The 17,852-nt window shown below is 39.4% G+C and overlaps 1 protein-coding gene and 1 pseudogene across 10 annotated transcripts in view; both read right to left on the bottom strand.

The window, feature by feature from the left end:
- Nucleotides 1–17,852, bottom strand: part of PTPRA (protein tyrosine phosphatase receptor type A) — a 163,193-nt gene that overhangs the window by 16,872 nt on the left and 128,469 nt on the right. For 8 of the 10 annotated variants that reach the window (XM_040247805.1, XM_040247803.1, XM_040247800.1 and 5 more), the window contains 3 exons: nucleotides 11,540–11,630; nucleotides 10,316–10,392; nucleotides 2,796–2,832 (listed from right to left, as the gene is read on the bottom strand). In XM_040247805.1, the coding sequence (XP_040103739.1) occupies nucleotides 2,796–2,832; nucleotides 10,316–10,392; nucleotides 11,540–11,630 (205 nt within the window). Of the gene's footprint in view, nucleotides 1–2,795; nucleotides 2,833–10,315; nucleotides 10,393–11,539; nucleotides 11,631–15,646; nucleotides 15,741–17,852 lie in introns of all 10 variants that reach the window. The other 2 variants (XM_040247807.1, XM_040247808.1) reach the window with 1 other exon arrangement.
- LOC120868880 lies at nucleotides 5,415–6,348 on the bottom strand (annotated as a pseudogene).

Raw genomic sequence — 17,852 nt, 5'->3', positions numbered from 1 at the left:
GATAAAAATGGTTGAATTAGACTAAAGAGGTGAAGATAAAATTTTGAGGGGAGAACTTGTTTCTATAGATCTTGTAATACTTTTTTTTTTTTTTTTACTTTTTTCAAGAAATTTTGTACTCCCTTTGGTAAAAAGAAAAATATTAAGACGAGAAACAAATCATGTCAGAAGTGGACACATGCCAGAAAGATGTACAGAGGGAAACTGTTTCACTGCCTGGTAAGGTTAGGAAAAATCTCCTGAAGGAGGTGACATCTTAGCCATATGTTAGGACAGATAAAGCAGACTTGAGTTTAGAAAGGAGGCACAGGGAGAAGAGGCACTCCAGGCAGAGGGGCCGGGGGCTAACAGTGTGAGACACACATGGGCTGAAGGTGAGCTCACTGTGTCGGCGGTGTGAAGGAGAGAAGACACACCTAGGAAGATAGGTGAGGTACCAGAATCTAAAGAGCTGGAGGCCAGCTCTTTACAAAGGCTTGTTTTATAGATATAGATAATGAAAAATCATTATAGGATGTTCATAAGAGTCTGACAAAAGTTTTACATTAAGAAAGGTCATTCTGGTGGAAGAAATGCAAGGAACAAAGCTAGGGCCTACAGGGATCAATCAGTGAGCTACTGCAACAGAACTGGAGGAGCTAAGAGCAAGGTCGCGAGTCAGAGAAGGCCGATTTTGGAGATAGAAACCGGAGAATTAATCATATTTAAAGCAAGGGACAGGAAGGACATCTGAATGATCCTAAATTAGGCTTGGTGATTAGGTCTCCAAAGAAATTATGAGAAAAAGCAGCTCGGGGGCTGAGGAAGTCACATTTCAGCTTCTGACGTTGAATCTAAAGAGTTTGTGAGAGTATTCAAGTGGAGGGGCACAAAGTTAGTTTGAAAATGTGGCTCCAGAGCTCAAGAGAGGCAGCAGCCAGTCAAACAAGAGGTGGGTATTAGATGAGGTCTCTCAAAGAGGGAGTTGGGGTGGGGAGTAAAGAAGGGGTAAAGAATTCTGTGTAAACACAGAATGCTGGGGATCTTTGAGCATTATTCAAGTTCAGACAGAACAAAAAGCCGAGGAGGCAGAAGAACGGACAGAAATGTGCCACGAAAGACAAGAATGGAATTTTAAAGAAGTAGCCATCTACAATTTTCAAGAGAAACTATATTTAAGACGCAGAAAGAAGAATAACAGCTAGAGAGAGAATACTTAGAAAAGTGAGAAAAATCAAGAAAACAGAATGTCTGGAAATAACAGAGAGTTTCAAGCAGAGTGAAGTTCTGTGAAGTTCAAGAGGGAGTCTGAGAAAAGGCCCACAAGGAAATCAAAGGTGACTTTAAGAAATATTTTAGCATCAAAAAGGCACCATGACAAACAGAGGAAGAGACTGTATGTGGTTACTGGTGCCAAAATCACTGAGTAGGTGGTAGCTGAGCTGGGCCTTGAAGCGTGGCCCTGAACAGACAGATGGCTACAGAGGGCGGGTAGGGGGCTTGGTTAGGCAAGGGCCAGTCCCTGGTGGAAGACTGCAAGAGCAAGGAGGATATAAGGCTTTTCCTGACCACTCTACTTTATTTTACCTCTATCCCTATTTTATCATGCTCACAGTACTGTCCAACAGAACTTTAGGCAATGGTAGAAATGTTTCATATCTGCACTAATATGGTAGTCTCTAGTCACTGTGACTAGTGTGACTGAGGAACTGAATTTAAAATTTTATTTAATTTTAATTATTTTATTTTGGCTTGCAGGATCGTAGTTCCCCGACCAGGGATTGAACCTATGTCCTTAGAGGTGAAACTGCGGAGTCCTAACCACTAGACTGCCAGGGAACTCCCTAAAATCTTGTTTTAAACAGCCACTTGTGGCTAGTAACTACTGTATTGAACAGAATAGCCACTTACCAAAGTTTCTGTTTATTTTGCTATAAATTATCCTCTAGTGGTAAAGAACCTGCCAGCCAATGCAGGAGACTTAGGAGATGTGGGTTCAATCCCTGGGTCAGGAAGATCCCCTGGAGAAGGAAGTGGCAACCCATTCCAGTATTTTTGCCTGGAGAATTCCATGGACAGAGGAGCCTAGGGAGCTACAGTCTACAGGGTGGCACAGAGTAGGAAGTGACTGAAGCGATCTAGCACAGCACAGCATCCTCTACCAACTAAAGGCTCCTTAAAGGCACAGACCATACTCTATTTTATTCCTGTACATATTTCCATCACCTAGGCCAGTGCATGGCACACAATAAATGGTCAATAAATATTTGTTGAATGATTAATTAAATGGGCTTTGGTGGACCATAATAACATCAATTACTTTACAGTGCTGCAAACATCAAGGTATTTTTTGCTAGGATCCTAAAAGTGAGGGCATTTATTAGAACTGTAGACTGTGGAAATGTGTACAGAGCATGTATAGCACATTGGGTCCCTGATTTGAGGGTTTTTAGACCACTTTTTTGTGAATAACAGTAGAGCTCAGGCTCATGAGTGGGTGGATGAGTCAGCCTGGACCTGTGAGTGTCCAATCTTCTTTAGAGAACCTCACTAGACTGTGGTGTGTGTGTGTGTGTAGTGTTCTCCAGTATTTTTTATGTCCATATAAAAAAGAATTTATTTCAAAGGACCCCTGGACACTAAGTCATCAAGATGAAGCCCCTTAGTTAGAAACATGCAAGGTAGATCGCTTTTCTTTCAGGTGGTAATAATTACAGAAAAGCTAATACATTCTGTGTGATCTATTTAGGATTTGGAAGAAAAAACCCAAGCCCATTCATGGTTAAACCCAAGAGTAGAAAATTATCTTATTTTACCTTGTGCAGCAATGAATTTGTTCTTTTCCTGGTAGCCCTGGGAGTGAGGTGGGGGGAAATAGAGGAGAAAAAGACAGTGAAAATCCAAAAATGGATAAGAATGAAATTCTCCAGACTCCCAACCAGTTTACAAAGTCTCCCTTGTGAAAAGGTCCAGGCAATTAATAACAATTTCCATTCTAGAAATTTTCAAGGTACTGATGTTTGAAACAACATCAAGCTTTGGATGCTGTTGTTCAGTTGCTAAGTCATGTCCGACTCTTCGCAACCTCAAGGACTGCAGCGTGCCAGGTTCCTCTGTCCTCCATTATCTCCTGGAGTTTGCTCAAACTCATGTCCATTGAGTTGGTGATGCTATCTAACCATCTAATCCTCTACCACCCCTTCTCCTTTTGCTTTCAGTCTTTCCCAGAATCAGGGTCTTTTCCAATGAGTCAGCTCTTCGCATCACATGGCCAAAGGATTGGAGTTTCAGTATCAGTCCTTCAAATGAATATCCAGGATTGATTTTCTTTAGGATTGACTGGTTTGATCTCCATGCAGTCCAAGGGACTCTCAAGAGTCTTCTCCAGCACCACAATTTGAAAGCATTAATTCTTCGGCACTCAGTCTTCTTTACAGTCCAACTCTCACATCCGTACATGACTACTGGAAAAACCAAAGCTTGGACAATACTTTTTCAGCATTTACTGTTTTGTCACACACCTTTTCAATCTCATTGTTTAAATGTAGTGTTCACTTGAGAAGTCTTAGGTAAATGAAAAATTCATTTGATTTAAACATTGTAAATACCTCTGCTTCTTTCAGATGGGCAATGAGGGCAATGAGGAAGACAGTTTCATGGATGGGACACCATGTCACACCAAGGTGACGATGAAATACAAGTCTGCAAGGCAGTGGCAGAACTTCTTAGAACTGGAGAAAGCTTTAGGCCTCAAGATGGAGATGTTTAGAATTAACAACAAGTTTGTTAAAATTTTTATTTAGAAGAGCAATTTAAGTTTTTCCAAATGTTTTTAATCATTAGAAGATGGAAACTGATAAAACCTTAATTCAGGATGCTGCACTTTGGTTACTGCACTAAACGTGTAATTAAAACCGAGAAGTTCTTAGATTATGTTAAGCTATAATATATCCCTGCTCCAGGAGAAGCAGCTGCCAAATTCTCACTGGAATGTGTGGGTCACGAATAGCTTAAAAGCACAGTTGGAGGGTCCAGCCCCCAAGAGCTTCCTGCTCCATCTTCATTAGGAGTGTGCTATATATTCCCCATGAAAACATGCCTACATAATGATATGGTGACATTCCTTAACCAATAAGGTAAAACTAGAATGAGGCCAAACTACTGACCTTCCCTGTGTTATATTCAAGGGAAAGAAGAAATGTGGCTCCCGAGTTCCTAAGACATCTTTGGATTCTGAAAGTCAAATGCCAAGTTGGCTCCACGTGACATCTACATTTCTACCAGTTTAAAAACAAAAACAAAACACTTAAAAAAAATCCTCTATATACTCAGACACCTAAGAGTAAGCGAGGAAACTGGTCGCTCCTAAGACTTCAGGCGGGAAGCCCAGCTGCCACCTGTTCCACTGTCTATTTCATCTTCTCTTATTAACAATGTCAGGTTCACTTCGGACCTTTGTAGTTTCCAAACCACAGGTCCCACACCCTCCCCAACTGCTGCCACCATTCCCTGGTACCTGAAACCACTTCTCTTTAAGATTCATGTGTGATCTTGGTTCTCTGTGTGCACAAAGGGCTCGGTAAGTGATTGCCAGGACTGGGAATGTTGATAAGAAGGTTCTTTTTGGGGTAAGCAAAAAATTCTAAAACTAAGAGGCAATAGCTAAGAGGTACAGCATTTCTCTTCTGAGGTGATGAAAAGGTTCTAAAATTGATCACTGTTGCACACATCTGTGAATAGACTAAAACCAGTGAATTGTAAACTTTAAGTGGGTGAAAATTATGGAATGTGAATTACATCAATAAAGCCATCCTAGGTGGTGCGTGGTAAAGAGGCTGCCTGCCAATACAGGAGACCTAAGAGATGTGGGTTAGATCCCTGGGTCAGGAAGATCCCTTGGAGAAGGAAATGACAACCTACTCCAGTACTCTTGCCTGGGAAATCCCATGGAGAGAGCAGCCTGGCAGGCTATAGTCCACAGGGTTGCAGAGTCAGACATGACTGAAGCAACTTAGCATGCAATGGAAGCATTAACTTGGTAAACTTACTAAAATTCAAGGAATTCTATTGTTTTAAATGTCTGAATTATTGTTATATAACACTTACCAAACCCTATTTTTCCTCCTAGCATGACAGAGGTATATAAGGTAAGTTTATACAAACTATACCTCAAGTGTAACTGGCAGCCATAACAAATGGCCTCAATGTGCTTCAGCAAAGGCTGCTGTCTGACCCTCCCAGTCCAGAGCACATGTGCTCCCTCTTTCCCACTGGATCTCTCATCTGCACTCAACTCTGCTGACCACTGAGCACCTTTCCCCATGCTTTACTCTTTGTCCTCTGAGACGCTCTTCTCTCCTGGTCTTCTGTCTCACTCATGAGCACCTCCTGCCCAGTGTGCCTTGGCAGAGGTTTCTGGACTCCAGGATTTACTCTTCTGTCTCTAATGGCTTTGGAATCTCTCCCCTAAGCTCAGATCAATGCCCAACTATGCTGGATACATCCACATGGATCACCCTATACTTTTTTTTTTTAAAGACAAGAAAGGTACAGGTTGGTTTTCTTTCCCATAATTAATTTTTCACAGCATCACTCCAATCACAAGTATTACAAAAGAAAGTGAAAAAAATCACATTTTACAGATTTTAGACTTGTCTTCAGCATTTAGTTCAAATCTCACCATCTTCAAAAAACATTTCTCTTGCAAAACTTATCAGCTAAAAGTTCTATCCAGGCAGTAGGAAGATGGTCTTTGCTGGTCCATGGCAATTCTTCTCCCATTTTCCCTAACCAGTTAGGGCTGAACAGCAGAGTAAGGCACAGATGGTGGGGGTGAGGGGAAGGGACATGAGGGCTAATTTCCCCTAGTACAAGATGGCATCTGAAGCTTGATGGAAGAGCAGAATTGGAGAGACCTGAGGAAGGGTCCAGGCCCTGCATTTAGTTGGAGTCACAGCTGGTAGTGGAGGAGCGGGAGGTGTGTTGCCTGCCATGCTTGTGGTGTTTCTGCTGCTTTTTATGATCATTCTTCATTTTCTTCTGCATCCTTTTGTCTGTCACCATTCCTGGTGCTACCATGCCAGAAGCCAATGGATTCACAGGATACATGCCAGGGGCAGGTGGTGGGTATGGGCAGGGGTAGGGACCTGAGGGTTGGCATCCTAAAGACCCTGGTTGTGGCACAGGGTAACAGGGCCCACCAGAGGGAAAAGCTGGATTCCCCTGGGGTCCTCCTGGGGGAGTGGGTAGGGGGCCTGGAGGAAAGGTAGTGTTGGCAGGTGGTGGATGAGCAGGACTGCAACCTCCAGGATGCTCAATGTTAGGCAGGTGTGGATGTGGCCCTGGCTGCCCAGCACTGGGATTTCACATGTTCAGGTGTTTCCTCCAGCTCAGGTTAATATACTCTACAGAGTATTAGCCTATACTCTCTCAAACATAATCGATCACCATGTCCTGCTGAATTCCACGTCCAAAGTGGTTTTTACTTTGATAATTCTCCAACCCTTCTACCCTCACCATCCAGAGCCTGATACTGTAACAGCATCTAACTGGCCCTTCCTAAGTCCATGCTGCACATAGTAACCTGAGTGATCAACATTCAAATGTGGCCATGTCACTCCTTGTCTTTAACACCTTTCAGTGTTATCCCACTGCCTAGAATCAAAACTCAGCTGTACTGAAAATTTGCAGATATTTTAAAGTAGCTCAATCAACATCCAGTCCCACCCACTAACAGCCTGACCTCCTTTCTAGGGGCTGAGAAACTAAAAGCTGAATTCCCCGGACTCTCTTGCAGCTCTGTTCAGCCTAAGAACTCAGTTTCTTCCTAGCAGTCCCACATAAGACTTGGGATAGAAGTGAGTAACGTGAGATGGTGACTGTGCTAGGAAGATGTAGTCTCTGGGCAAGCACGGCAGCGGAAGCACTGAGTTCTTCTGCAGCACCTGCAAAGGAGTTCCACCCCGAGAGTCATACCGGGTAGCTGGGCACATCTATGGCTGCTCTGCTCCTCACTGAACACCACCTTGCAACTTTCCCACAGATTTTGTAAGCTACCTAGTATCTAATAATAAACCCCTTCTGCTTAAAAGACTAGAAAGTTGACACTGCTGTCTGAAACTAAGAACCCCAACACACACCTGACATTCAGTGCCTTCTAAGACTGAGCTCCTACCAATCCCTCAAGCCTCGTTCCTTCCCACCTTGTACCTTATAACTAAGACTACTATTTCCAGTCTCTGATTTCACTCATACTTTTCTTTTTGCTTTAAAATTTCTACCTGTCTTTCTTCTCTTGAATGTAGACTTACCCTTTAATATTCAGCTCTACTGGATCACCAGGTTGGCTAAATGTTTCCTTCTTTTAAGTCCCAAAGAATCTGGCAGTATCTCCTTTGCACATGTTGCACACTAAAGATAATGATCTACCTGTAGGTAGATCACACTAGGGACTACATCCTATCTCTGTAACCTCTGAGCCTATTCCCAGTGCTTACCTTACAAAAGGTGATCAAAAAATGTTGCTTGAACTGAATAAACCTAAATCTTCTTTAATCCCTGACTCTTACTCATGGTTCACCATAGCTTTTTCTTGCATTTCTACTTTCACTGAATTTGTAAGTGCCCCCAATTTAACCTCTTCATCTAAACTTTTTTTTTTTTAAACTTTCATTTCACCTATTAATAACCTCCAATAAACACCATGGCATTATAGGATGCCCTACTGTGAGCTCCAACTAAGCATGGCCAAAGCAGAAGGCATGTTTCCTTTTAGTGCCTTGCTTACTATGACCATGTACAGACCCACCTTACTTGCTTACCAGTCTTCACATCCAACTTACTTTTGTCTGTCTTCACCTTCAATGTGGGAAGAATCCAAACTGGTTACAGTGACAGACACTGCTGATTACTAACTCAAAAGCTATTCCTCCCCATTCTTCTTTGCCATCAAAACCATGCTTTTGTTTGGACATTTACCTTTTACTGGCTTGGAAGATGACAATTCCTCAGCCCCAGAAGGATAAATCAAGATAATTCTCAGTGCCTTAGCCAGTGACTAGAGAGAGGGTGTAAGCATGTGATCTGATGCTGGCCTGTTGGCTCTGAAGGGCACTGTACTGGACAGGCTTCTGAGAAAGATCATGCTCCCAAATAAAGAGAAAAGCATATGTACAAATTCTCCACCTCCTCCTCCTTTGTGTTGCTTGTTGTGTGTATAAGAAATGTTTGGAACTGCTATAGCCATCTTGTGACCAAGAGACACTGCCAACAGGATGAAGACATCTGAGTAGAAAGATGGAAACACCTGGTTTCTTAAGGATGTCACTGAGTCACAGACTCAGCCACCTCTGGAACTGCTGTATATTTGCTTTCAGATTATATGAGAAGTAAATGTTCTTGTCCAGACCAATTTTAGTTGAGTATTCTGTTACCTTAAGAGGGAAACATTTTGACTAATACTGCTATACTCTTCCATGTAATATTAAACTCAATCTATTCCTCCTTACCTGTTCATCATAATCTTTGATCTAAATTCTGGGAATCTTAGCTGGTTACTAGCCTTTTTCCATTTTCCTTACCTACCACAGCAACCATTTCTCGCGTGGTTCTTTTCCTTCTAACTCTAAACATATGACCATCCCTATGAAACATATATACAGGAATTTCAGCAAATCCACTCTAGTGAGGATGTCTGCACCACTCCATTTCTGAACTCCATCTGATAATCTATTTTTTAGCCATAGTCTCTTTTCTTCCACCTTTCTCCTTTTTTATCCCAAGACTGCTCTTTCAATTTGTCAAAACCTGGTCCTTGATCCCTTCCTATCTCCACTGAACCTGAAGCCCTTAGCTGACTACTTAGAGCAGCAACTGACTTCTCTAGTCCTTTTAACTGAGTTACCAAATGTTTTCTGCATATCACCAATCCTAGATATAATCGGAGAAAATCACACAACTGAGGCCCTTATACATCAATGATTTCCATCTTAGGTAGGTCCTCAGTGCAGCTAAACATGTCTTTTTTCCATGCCCTTTTCTGTGTTCTTTCTTACTGATCTCAGTACTCTCATGTCACAGTCCCATCCCCCCTTTTCAGCAGATAAACCTGACTTAACTTCTCAGAAAAAACAGATGAGTTCCTTCAGGTTGATTTATTCACACTTACAAACCAACTCTATCTATTCTATATTCCTTTACCAGCAAATTCAGAGGAAAAACTTCCTTTTTTATGTTCAATGCTAATCTCTCCATCAGCTTAAAAAAAAAAAACAAAAACTGTGGTAAAATATATACAACATAAAACTGATCATTGTAGCCATTTCTAAACAAGTTTATTCACATTGCTGGGCAACCATCACCACCATCCATCTCCAAAACATTTTCATCTTCCTAAACTCTGTACCCATTAAATGATAATTTCCTGTTCCCCCCTCTCTCTAGTTCGGGGCAACTACCATTCTACTTTTTGTCTTTATGAATTTGACTACTCCAGCTACTTCACATAAGTAGAATTAGAAAATATTTATCCCTTTGTGACTGGCTTATTTCACTTACCATGAATGTCTTCCAAGTTCATCCATGCTATAGTATATGTCAGAATTTCTTCCCTTTTCAAGGCTAAATGATATCCCATTATATGTATATACCACATTTTACCTATTCATTCTTCCCTTGATGGGCTGCAATCACCTTTTAGCTATTGTGATTAATGCTGTTATGAACTCATGTTCACATGAATTCATGTACACTCATGTGTACAAATTTCATCAATATTCTCTTCATGCTTCAGTAGTCAGGCTTGCTCTTTTTAGCTCTCTTGCTTACTCTTTTTTTTTTTCAAACTCTCCCTCTACTGATTCCTTCCTGTGAGCCTATAAAACATACTCATGTCTCTCATATCATCTCTATAAACATTCTCTAAATCACCCTAAAAACCTCCTTCCAATTTCAGCTCTTCTCTCAAAGTAGACATGACTAGCCAGACTTATCTGGAGTCAGATATCCTTGTCCTGTTTCCCTACTTTTACTGTAGATGGCAAGGTGTGATTCTGTTCTTAGTTATCCAAATAAGCTCAATAAAGGATTCATTGACTCCTACTGTGATGTATACATTTAGATTCTGATTTATGCATGGGAAAATTTTGGTAATGATGACAGGTAAACATAAGAATACATTTTAAAATATCTGTTTGATCTTTAAAAAAAATTTTTTTCAGTCTCTTAAAAAAATTATCCTCAGGGAAAACTTGTAATGACAAGTAATCCTCCTTATATGCAGCTGGAAAAGAACCAATGGTCAGTCAAGGTAATAATGAGAAAAACTCAAGTTTCTTACATTGATGAATGAAGCATTGATGTAATCAGAATCTGGAACTCCTTCAACTGGTGTCAGATGGACTCGAGAGTGGTCATCTAGAAAAAAAAATTTTTTTCAATTCAATTCAATTTTATTTTTCCCTGGTCCCAATGCAAGCAGGCCAGTTGTGACGATGTAGAACACACACACCTGTATAAGCTGTCACTGCAGCACTATTTATAACAGCAAAAATTCAAACATACCTCAACCATAATATGGAATAGTAAGCAGATGATAAAAAAGAAAGTGAATATTCCTGTTTCTTGACAATTGCCAATATATATTAGCTTTGCTTTTATTTTACATTTCTTTACATTATAGTCTAAGGTATACAACATTATAAGTCAACATCTGTAACGATTACAGTGATTACCACCACAAGTCTAGCTACCATCCATGACCATGCAATAGACCCCCTCCCTTTTATCCATTTCACCCACGTTCAACCCCCTTCCTCTCCAATAACCAATAATCTGTTCTCAATCTATGAGCTTGTGTTTGTTTTGTTTTTTTTTAGATTTCATATGAGTGAAATCATACAGTATTTATCTTTCTCTAATTTTCCAAGATAAGAGCAATGTATACAGCATACCAGTTATACTAAAAAATATATATATACACATTTATACACAAATAAGAAGACAAAAAGTATCTATAAATGACTAGTATAGTGGCTCTAATTATATTATGTACCTAAAAATACACCAGGAATTTTTAAAAGGATGAATTTTTTAAAAAGCAATTATAAAAATAAAGCAAAGTTCAAACATTTTGCTCTCGCATCCCAACTGGATTATGCATATTCTATTCTGGAGGCCACTAGCCTAGAAAAATGTCCATTAAGTTATAGATAAACAGATTCATAATGACTAACTCTGGGAAGGAGTTATGAAGAGAACTCTAAATTAGAATTTCTTTGCAATAAGCAGCAAAAAACTCCACAACCACCACTTTCTATCTGGTCTTAGTGAAACTGTTCTCTTTAACCTCCTAGAAACTTTAGGTCTGCCACAAAAAACCTGGTTAAGCACTCCAACTGACTTGATGAGCACCTGGGGATGCCTGGGGAGCCATAAAGGCGCTTTCACTCTATTCTTACTACCAGTCTTCCCATGATCAATCACCAGATTCCTTCTATCCTCAGAAAACCCGGCTACAGATGCAGTTGCAGTTTGTATCCCAAGAAACTCTACAAACACTCACAAGGCAAGATGTTTACGTATCGATTTTTTTCCTTGTTCTCCTCCTTGGAGGCAGCTTCACAGGTGGCCTGGATAGGACAAGCAGGGAGAGCCTAAAAGGTTAAGAGAAATTACAGGAGTTATTCATAGGGATAAGCACCAGACACGCAAACCACTGCACTATACTCTGACCTGGCAGCAAGTTCTACCTTTTCTTGGGGAGAAAAAATGTGCCCACATGAATTGCTACAGGCTAATAAAGACAGTGCACCTCTTTTCTAAATAGCTTCTAAGCTACTTAGAGTTCGAATGTCCAGAGGGCTGAATGCCTTTTCCATTACTATAAGCATGCTCTTTACATGATTACTATATGGTTAGGGGCCCATTACAACGTTGGATGAAAAGGCACCCCCACCCCTTACTGTATATAGGAGTGGGCAGCATAACTGAAGGGATAGGCCATTTATACCCATGCTGACCACCAATCAAAGTTGAGATGCATTTCAAGAGTAAACCACACAGGAGGGGTCTGGATGGTCAGCTGGGTTAGGGGCCTGACAAGCAGGCATGGCAGCCCAGCTTCTAGCATCATGTGGATAAGGTTGGTGGGTGAGATGGCATTCACGGGGATGCAGCAGATAGCAGGCAGAGGACTTGGATGGCGTGACATGGAATCTGCAGCAGTTTTGGAGCAATGTAAATTAGCTGGCACTGGGAGGTATGGAACAAGTATAAATGGCTTGATATAAGATAGTCTGGACTGCATAAACTTGAGCAAATTGGGCAAAGTTTCCCATAAAATTGGGATAATAATATCTGCTACATAAGGAGTAAATAAGATAATCTCATGTCTGGCATAGAATAAGCATTCAATAAATTAGTTTTATAGGAGTAGGAAGCTAAATTTTATTATTTCAACTGTTTTCTTCTTCTATGTTCTATATATTCAAAACTAAGAAAGCAAAAAAAAAAAAAAAGAAAAGAAAATAGTTTAAAACTATAACCTAGACAACCTTCCTCATAAGTGATTTGAAAATATGTTTTACAAGCCTTAAAAATATTCATACTCTTTGACCTAACAATTCTGGATTCTAGTCTAAATAAAAATCTCAATGCTCAAATTACTTACTTTATCATTGTTTAGAATGACCCCAAACTGAAAACAACCTTAGTATTCAGCAGTAGGGGAATAATTAAGTAAATTATGTGTGTTACTTTTCATTCACTCTTTCAACAAACATATAATGTGTACCTCTTAGGTACGGGGTTAGGTACAGAGCAAACAGTGGTAAATCAATCATATACACAGCTCTTGCTCTCATGAACAATGCAAACTTGTGGGTGAAGGATGGATATTAAATAAAACAAATATAAAGTTACATACCAAGGTATATGCAATGAAAGAACAGAATATTACTAGAGAAAGAATCAAAAGCCCAAGAAATACCCCAGTACAGACTGAGGGTAGGTCTCTATGAGGAAGGATGAGTATGGAAAAAAGTATTCCATGCACAGAGAAGAGCATGTGTGATGATCCAGAGGCAGAACGCTTCGTCTGTGTGGGGAAATAGTGTCAGTGAGGGGGTTATGCACAAAGTGTGGTTGGTGGGAATGGCAAGAGGAAGTGGGAGAAGCTTAGTTTAACAAGGTTAGATCATGTATTTCCATGTACGTCCTTTAATAGGAAGTTTGAGTTTTACTTTAAGTGCATGAGGAAACCGTTTAAAGTTTTTAAATTGCAGTTCATTCTACATGTTAAAGAATCATGCTGCATGGAAAATGGGCTGGGAGGAAGGCAAGTATAGAATGTAGAAAGGTGATAGTGCAAGGAAATAGTCACATCTGCAATGTATCACATGGTTAGAATGACTAGATTTAGAGATGGAATGAACAAAAGGTAAGTTGGGAAGAGAAAGAGACAGGAATGAAAGACGCCTGCAGATTTCTAGCTTGGATAATAATAATAAAGATTACATTAAGGAAATGCGAGCCTAAAAAGAATCAATTTTGTCAGATAGAAGCAAGACTTTCATGAAGGAGCAAATTTATTTCCTGGGAACCAGCAGTATAGTGGTAGGAGCAACTAAAGCGAAAGACCACAAGATAACAATAATCATCGAAGTCTCATAGTCCATCTACCTTCACTTACTCAAGAGACTTTCTTTTCACAGTTAAAACCCTTGAAGTCCTGCATGTTATTTTCCTAAGAAAAGCAATTTATTTAGACCCAGTGGTGTCAACACATTAAAGGGGAAAAAAGTTTCCTGGGCTGGAAGATTGGAATTTCCCAATTCACCCACAGTTTGCATTCTCTTCACTAAGATAGGCTAGATTTCCACAGGTTTCCACCTTGATGCAGGGTAGGATGAGACAAGATTTTAAAAGCCCTCATGACTAATCATAAGGCATTACTTTTACATCCCTTGTCTAAAATGATATAGAACAGATGTAGAGACAACAAAATTCTTGAAAATAATCGTCAAGGTCAGTAATGACAGTGACCACATCTCAGAGTCCTGTCAGCATCCCTAACTCCCCAAGTCTTGATGAAGAAAAGTTAGGTCTCCAGGTTGGTTGAGGCTCCAGAAAGCAAAGTTAGGAAGAAACAGGAGCCACTGTTTGACAAGAGAAAATAAAAGGTTTCCTTTAGAAAACATGTGCTAGATGCAAAATGTCACATTAAAGAGCTGAGGTCAAGGATGAAAACAAGGGGAGTCCTATTTCTTTCAGTTTCTACTCTGACAAACCGAGCCTGGAGAGCTGGACAGAAGCAGCTAAACCAGAAGGCTCTAAGATGTTAAATTCTCCACAGACAGAAGGTGGCATCAAAGACCATTTCATCCCTTTCTTCAGCCTTTACTGGATGCAAGGCTTTTTTTTTTTTTAAGTCAGTTAAAATTTTTTTTTCTTCAATTTTTACATTTATCTTTTAAAAAAGTATATCTACCACCCAATTTAACTTAGAAAGATGTTCTCTTTAGGTCCTTCCTCATCATGTCTTCTTCCTTCTCTCACAAGTAAAGTTGGAATTTTGTACTTATTATCCCTTTGCTTTTTTTTGTATCCCAAACATTCTGTATCTGTAAAAATATATTTTTTATTGTTCAGTCTATTTTTTCTTATAAAAATGGAATGATTATAAAGTGGTGACTTGCTTTTTTTGCCCAACATTACATAAGATTCACTCAGGTTGTTCCATGTAGCCGAAGTTCATTCATTTTAACTACTTGGTAGTCCTTCATTTTTAGTCCATACCAACATTTATTTTTCCGTTCTCCTACTGATGAATATTTGGGTTGTTTACAGTTAACAATCTCCTTTCAGCACTGTGTTTCCTCATGCACATGCATGAGTTTTAGGTATGAGTACGAGTAACCTTACCAGAAGAGGCCAAACAGTTTCTCTAAGTAGTTACACCAATTCACACTCCCACCATCAAAGTGTTCCAGCTGTTATGTATCCTCATCAACATTTGCTATTACCAGACTTAACCATCTTTTCACAGTTTACTGGTCTTTCTTCTGTGAAGAACCTAGTTGAGTGTTTCCCCATCTTCTACTGGACTGTTTCTTACTAATTTGTAGGGAGTTCTTTATGTGTTCTGGATACTCATTCTATTATCAGTTATAAGTGTTATAAGAATTTTTTTTCCAAGTTTGTGGCCTGCCCTTTCATTTTATGTTATTTGTTTATAAAGAGAAGTTCTGCATTTTAATGTAGTCAAGTTGATCAATCTTTCCCTTTATAAACATTTTAAATTTTAAGAATGCTTTCCTATGTGAGATCATGGTATATTTTCCTACATTATTGTCTCCACATTTTGTCCTTTAAATTTCAGTGTTTACATCAACTGGGATTGATTTTTGGTATGAGACAAGAATTCAGTTTTCATTTATCCCTATGGGGTTCACTCAGCTGTCCGAGCACTGTTTATGTAAGGACCCTCCTTTCCCCCTGCGAAACCTCAAAAACATTTGTCACCAATATGTTTCCCTTTACACACAAATCTGCTTCTAGGTTCTCTATTTTTTCTGCTGGTCAATCCATCTATTCCAGTGCCAATATAAAACTGTCTTACTTACTAAACTTTATAATAATTCTTTATATCTGGTAAGGCAGGTCTCCTCACCTTGTTCTTCTTCTTCAGGAATGTCTTGGCTATTCTTGAATCTTTTCTCCTCCATATATATTTTAGAATCAGCTTGTCAAGTTCCACAAAAAACCTGTTGGGATTTTTATTGGAATTGCATTGAATCTATATATCAGTTTGAGGAGAATTGACAACTTTACAATATTGAGCCTTCTAATTCATTGATCTTATCTCTTTCACTAATTAAGGCTTTTTTCTTTAATGCCTTCAAACATTTTTATAATTTTCTCCAAATCTTTTATAAATATTTTATTAAATTTATTCCTAGGTACTTCACATTTTGGATGTTACTGTAAATGACATCTTTTAAAAAGTATTAGACTCCCTGATTGTGGTTTTATGTATAGAAATGCATTAATTGTTATGCTATTTTTATATCTATCAACCTTGTTAAAATAACATTAATTCTAATAATTTATCTGGTGTTCTGAATTTCTCTGGAACAAAAATTTCCTCTGTGGGAAAAAAACAAAACTGATTTGTCTCTTTTTTTCCAATCCTTCGTATCTTTCATTTCTTTTCTTGCCTTACTGTGCTAATATCTCTAGTATAGTACTGAATCTCATTCACTTTAAGTTTGAATCCCCTTCCAAATACCCTGACTCCTCACTAGTGTCTGAACACTCTGCTGTGATGGGGATCCTACCACCTTCCAAAGCAGTTTCCTTTATCTTCGAACAGTTTGGTTTAGAAGGACTTAACACCTACGATACACAATTTGTTTCATTTTTCCCTTGTACTGACTACTGTAAAACCCAAGTGGTCAGCTGGTGCATTCTCTGTCCCTTGGAAATCCTGAACCCCCAATTCCCTGCTGAAACCCCAATTCCAAAGCTCCTGACTGCTACTGATAACTCCTGTAGCCTTTGGCTCTGATTCATTTATTTGAAGACAACTCATCCATGTAGAGGTTATTCTGTTTCTGATTCATTCAGATGCCACACAGTTCTGTTACCATATTGCACATAAATGTGTCTTTACTTGGAAATTCAAGAATTAAGCTATCTCTAAAGATGCAGGGTCTTGACTGGGTTGGCGGGGGTGTGGTTCACATTTCACAAATCACAGGTTTTGACCACTTCACTGCCCCTCCAGTTCTTTTCCTCACATATCCCTTTCACCTCAGGAGCTAACTAAATTCTATTTATTAAACCTGAAACATGCTTTAGGGACTTCAATAAGTGACTTTTCAAACTCGCTTAAAAAAAAAAAAAATTCCAATACTTTCTTCCGAGACAAATGCTGGTCAGTAAAAAAGTTCAAGCTTATAACTTTAGGACAAAGTTCCAATACCCATAACTTTCACTTGTGGTGGGGCTTCATAGAAATGAAAGGCCACACTCTCTGGTCTGTCAGATATCTGAAAACAGCTGTCCCTATGCTTATTGTTTCTTCAGCTGTTCACCTCCAGGTCCAGTTTTTCTCTAAAACAAATTCCCTTTTAATGTTATTCCTTTTCACAGAGACCTAATCACAAGACTCTTGGCACAGCTCACTCTGGGTCCATAACTCTTTATTCTATATGCTGCTGCTGCTGCTGCCAAGTTGCTTCAGTTGTGTCTGACTCTGTGCAACCCCAGAGATGGCAGCTCACCAGGCTCCCCCATCCCTGGGATTCTCCAGGCAAGAACACTGCAGTGGGTTGCCATTTCCTTCTCCAATGCATGAAAGTGAAAAGTGAAAGTGAAGTCGCTCAGTTGTGTCCGACTCTTTGCGACCCCATGGACTGCAGCCTACCAGGCTCCTCCGTCCATGGGATTTTCCAGGCAAGAGTACTGGAGTGGGGTGCCATTGCCTTCTCCAATTCTATATGCTACACACTCATTAAAGCATAATGGATATTTATGCTAAAGTGAATAAGCTTGAATAGCTTTATTTACTATACTAAAAAAACTTTTTTATTTTGAAGCCTGCTTTTAAAAATATTATCTAAAACTATGCTTGCTGTAAAAGAAAGTCAAATAGTTCAGCAGAAAGTGGAAGTTCCCTATCATCTTTATCTTCTAACCATCCTTGTAAGCAACCACTGATTAAAGTGCACAGTGTTTCTTCAGACTTAAAAGAAAAAAATAAAATAAAATAAATAAAAGCATTAATACACTCACACGCAGACATACATATATTTTTAAAAGGGGATTATACCACGTAAAGTCATCAAAATAGTGATTTTTTTCTCCCCATTATT

This window comes from Oryx dammah, unplaced genomic scaffold (genome assembly GCF_014754425.2).
Source record: "Oryx dammah isolate SB20612 unplaced genomic scaffold, SCBI_Odam_1.1 HiC_scaffold_10, whole genome shotgun sequence".
In the NCBI taxonomy this organism is placed as follows: Eukaryota; Metazoa; Chordata; class Mammalia; order Artiodactyla; family Bovidae; genus Oryx; species Oryx dammah.
This window is presented reverse-complemented; position numbering and strand designations above follow the sequence as displayed.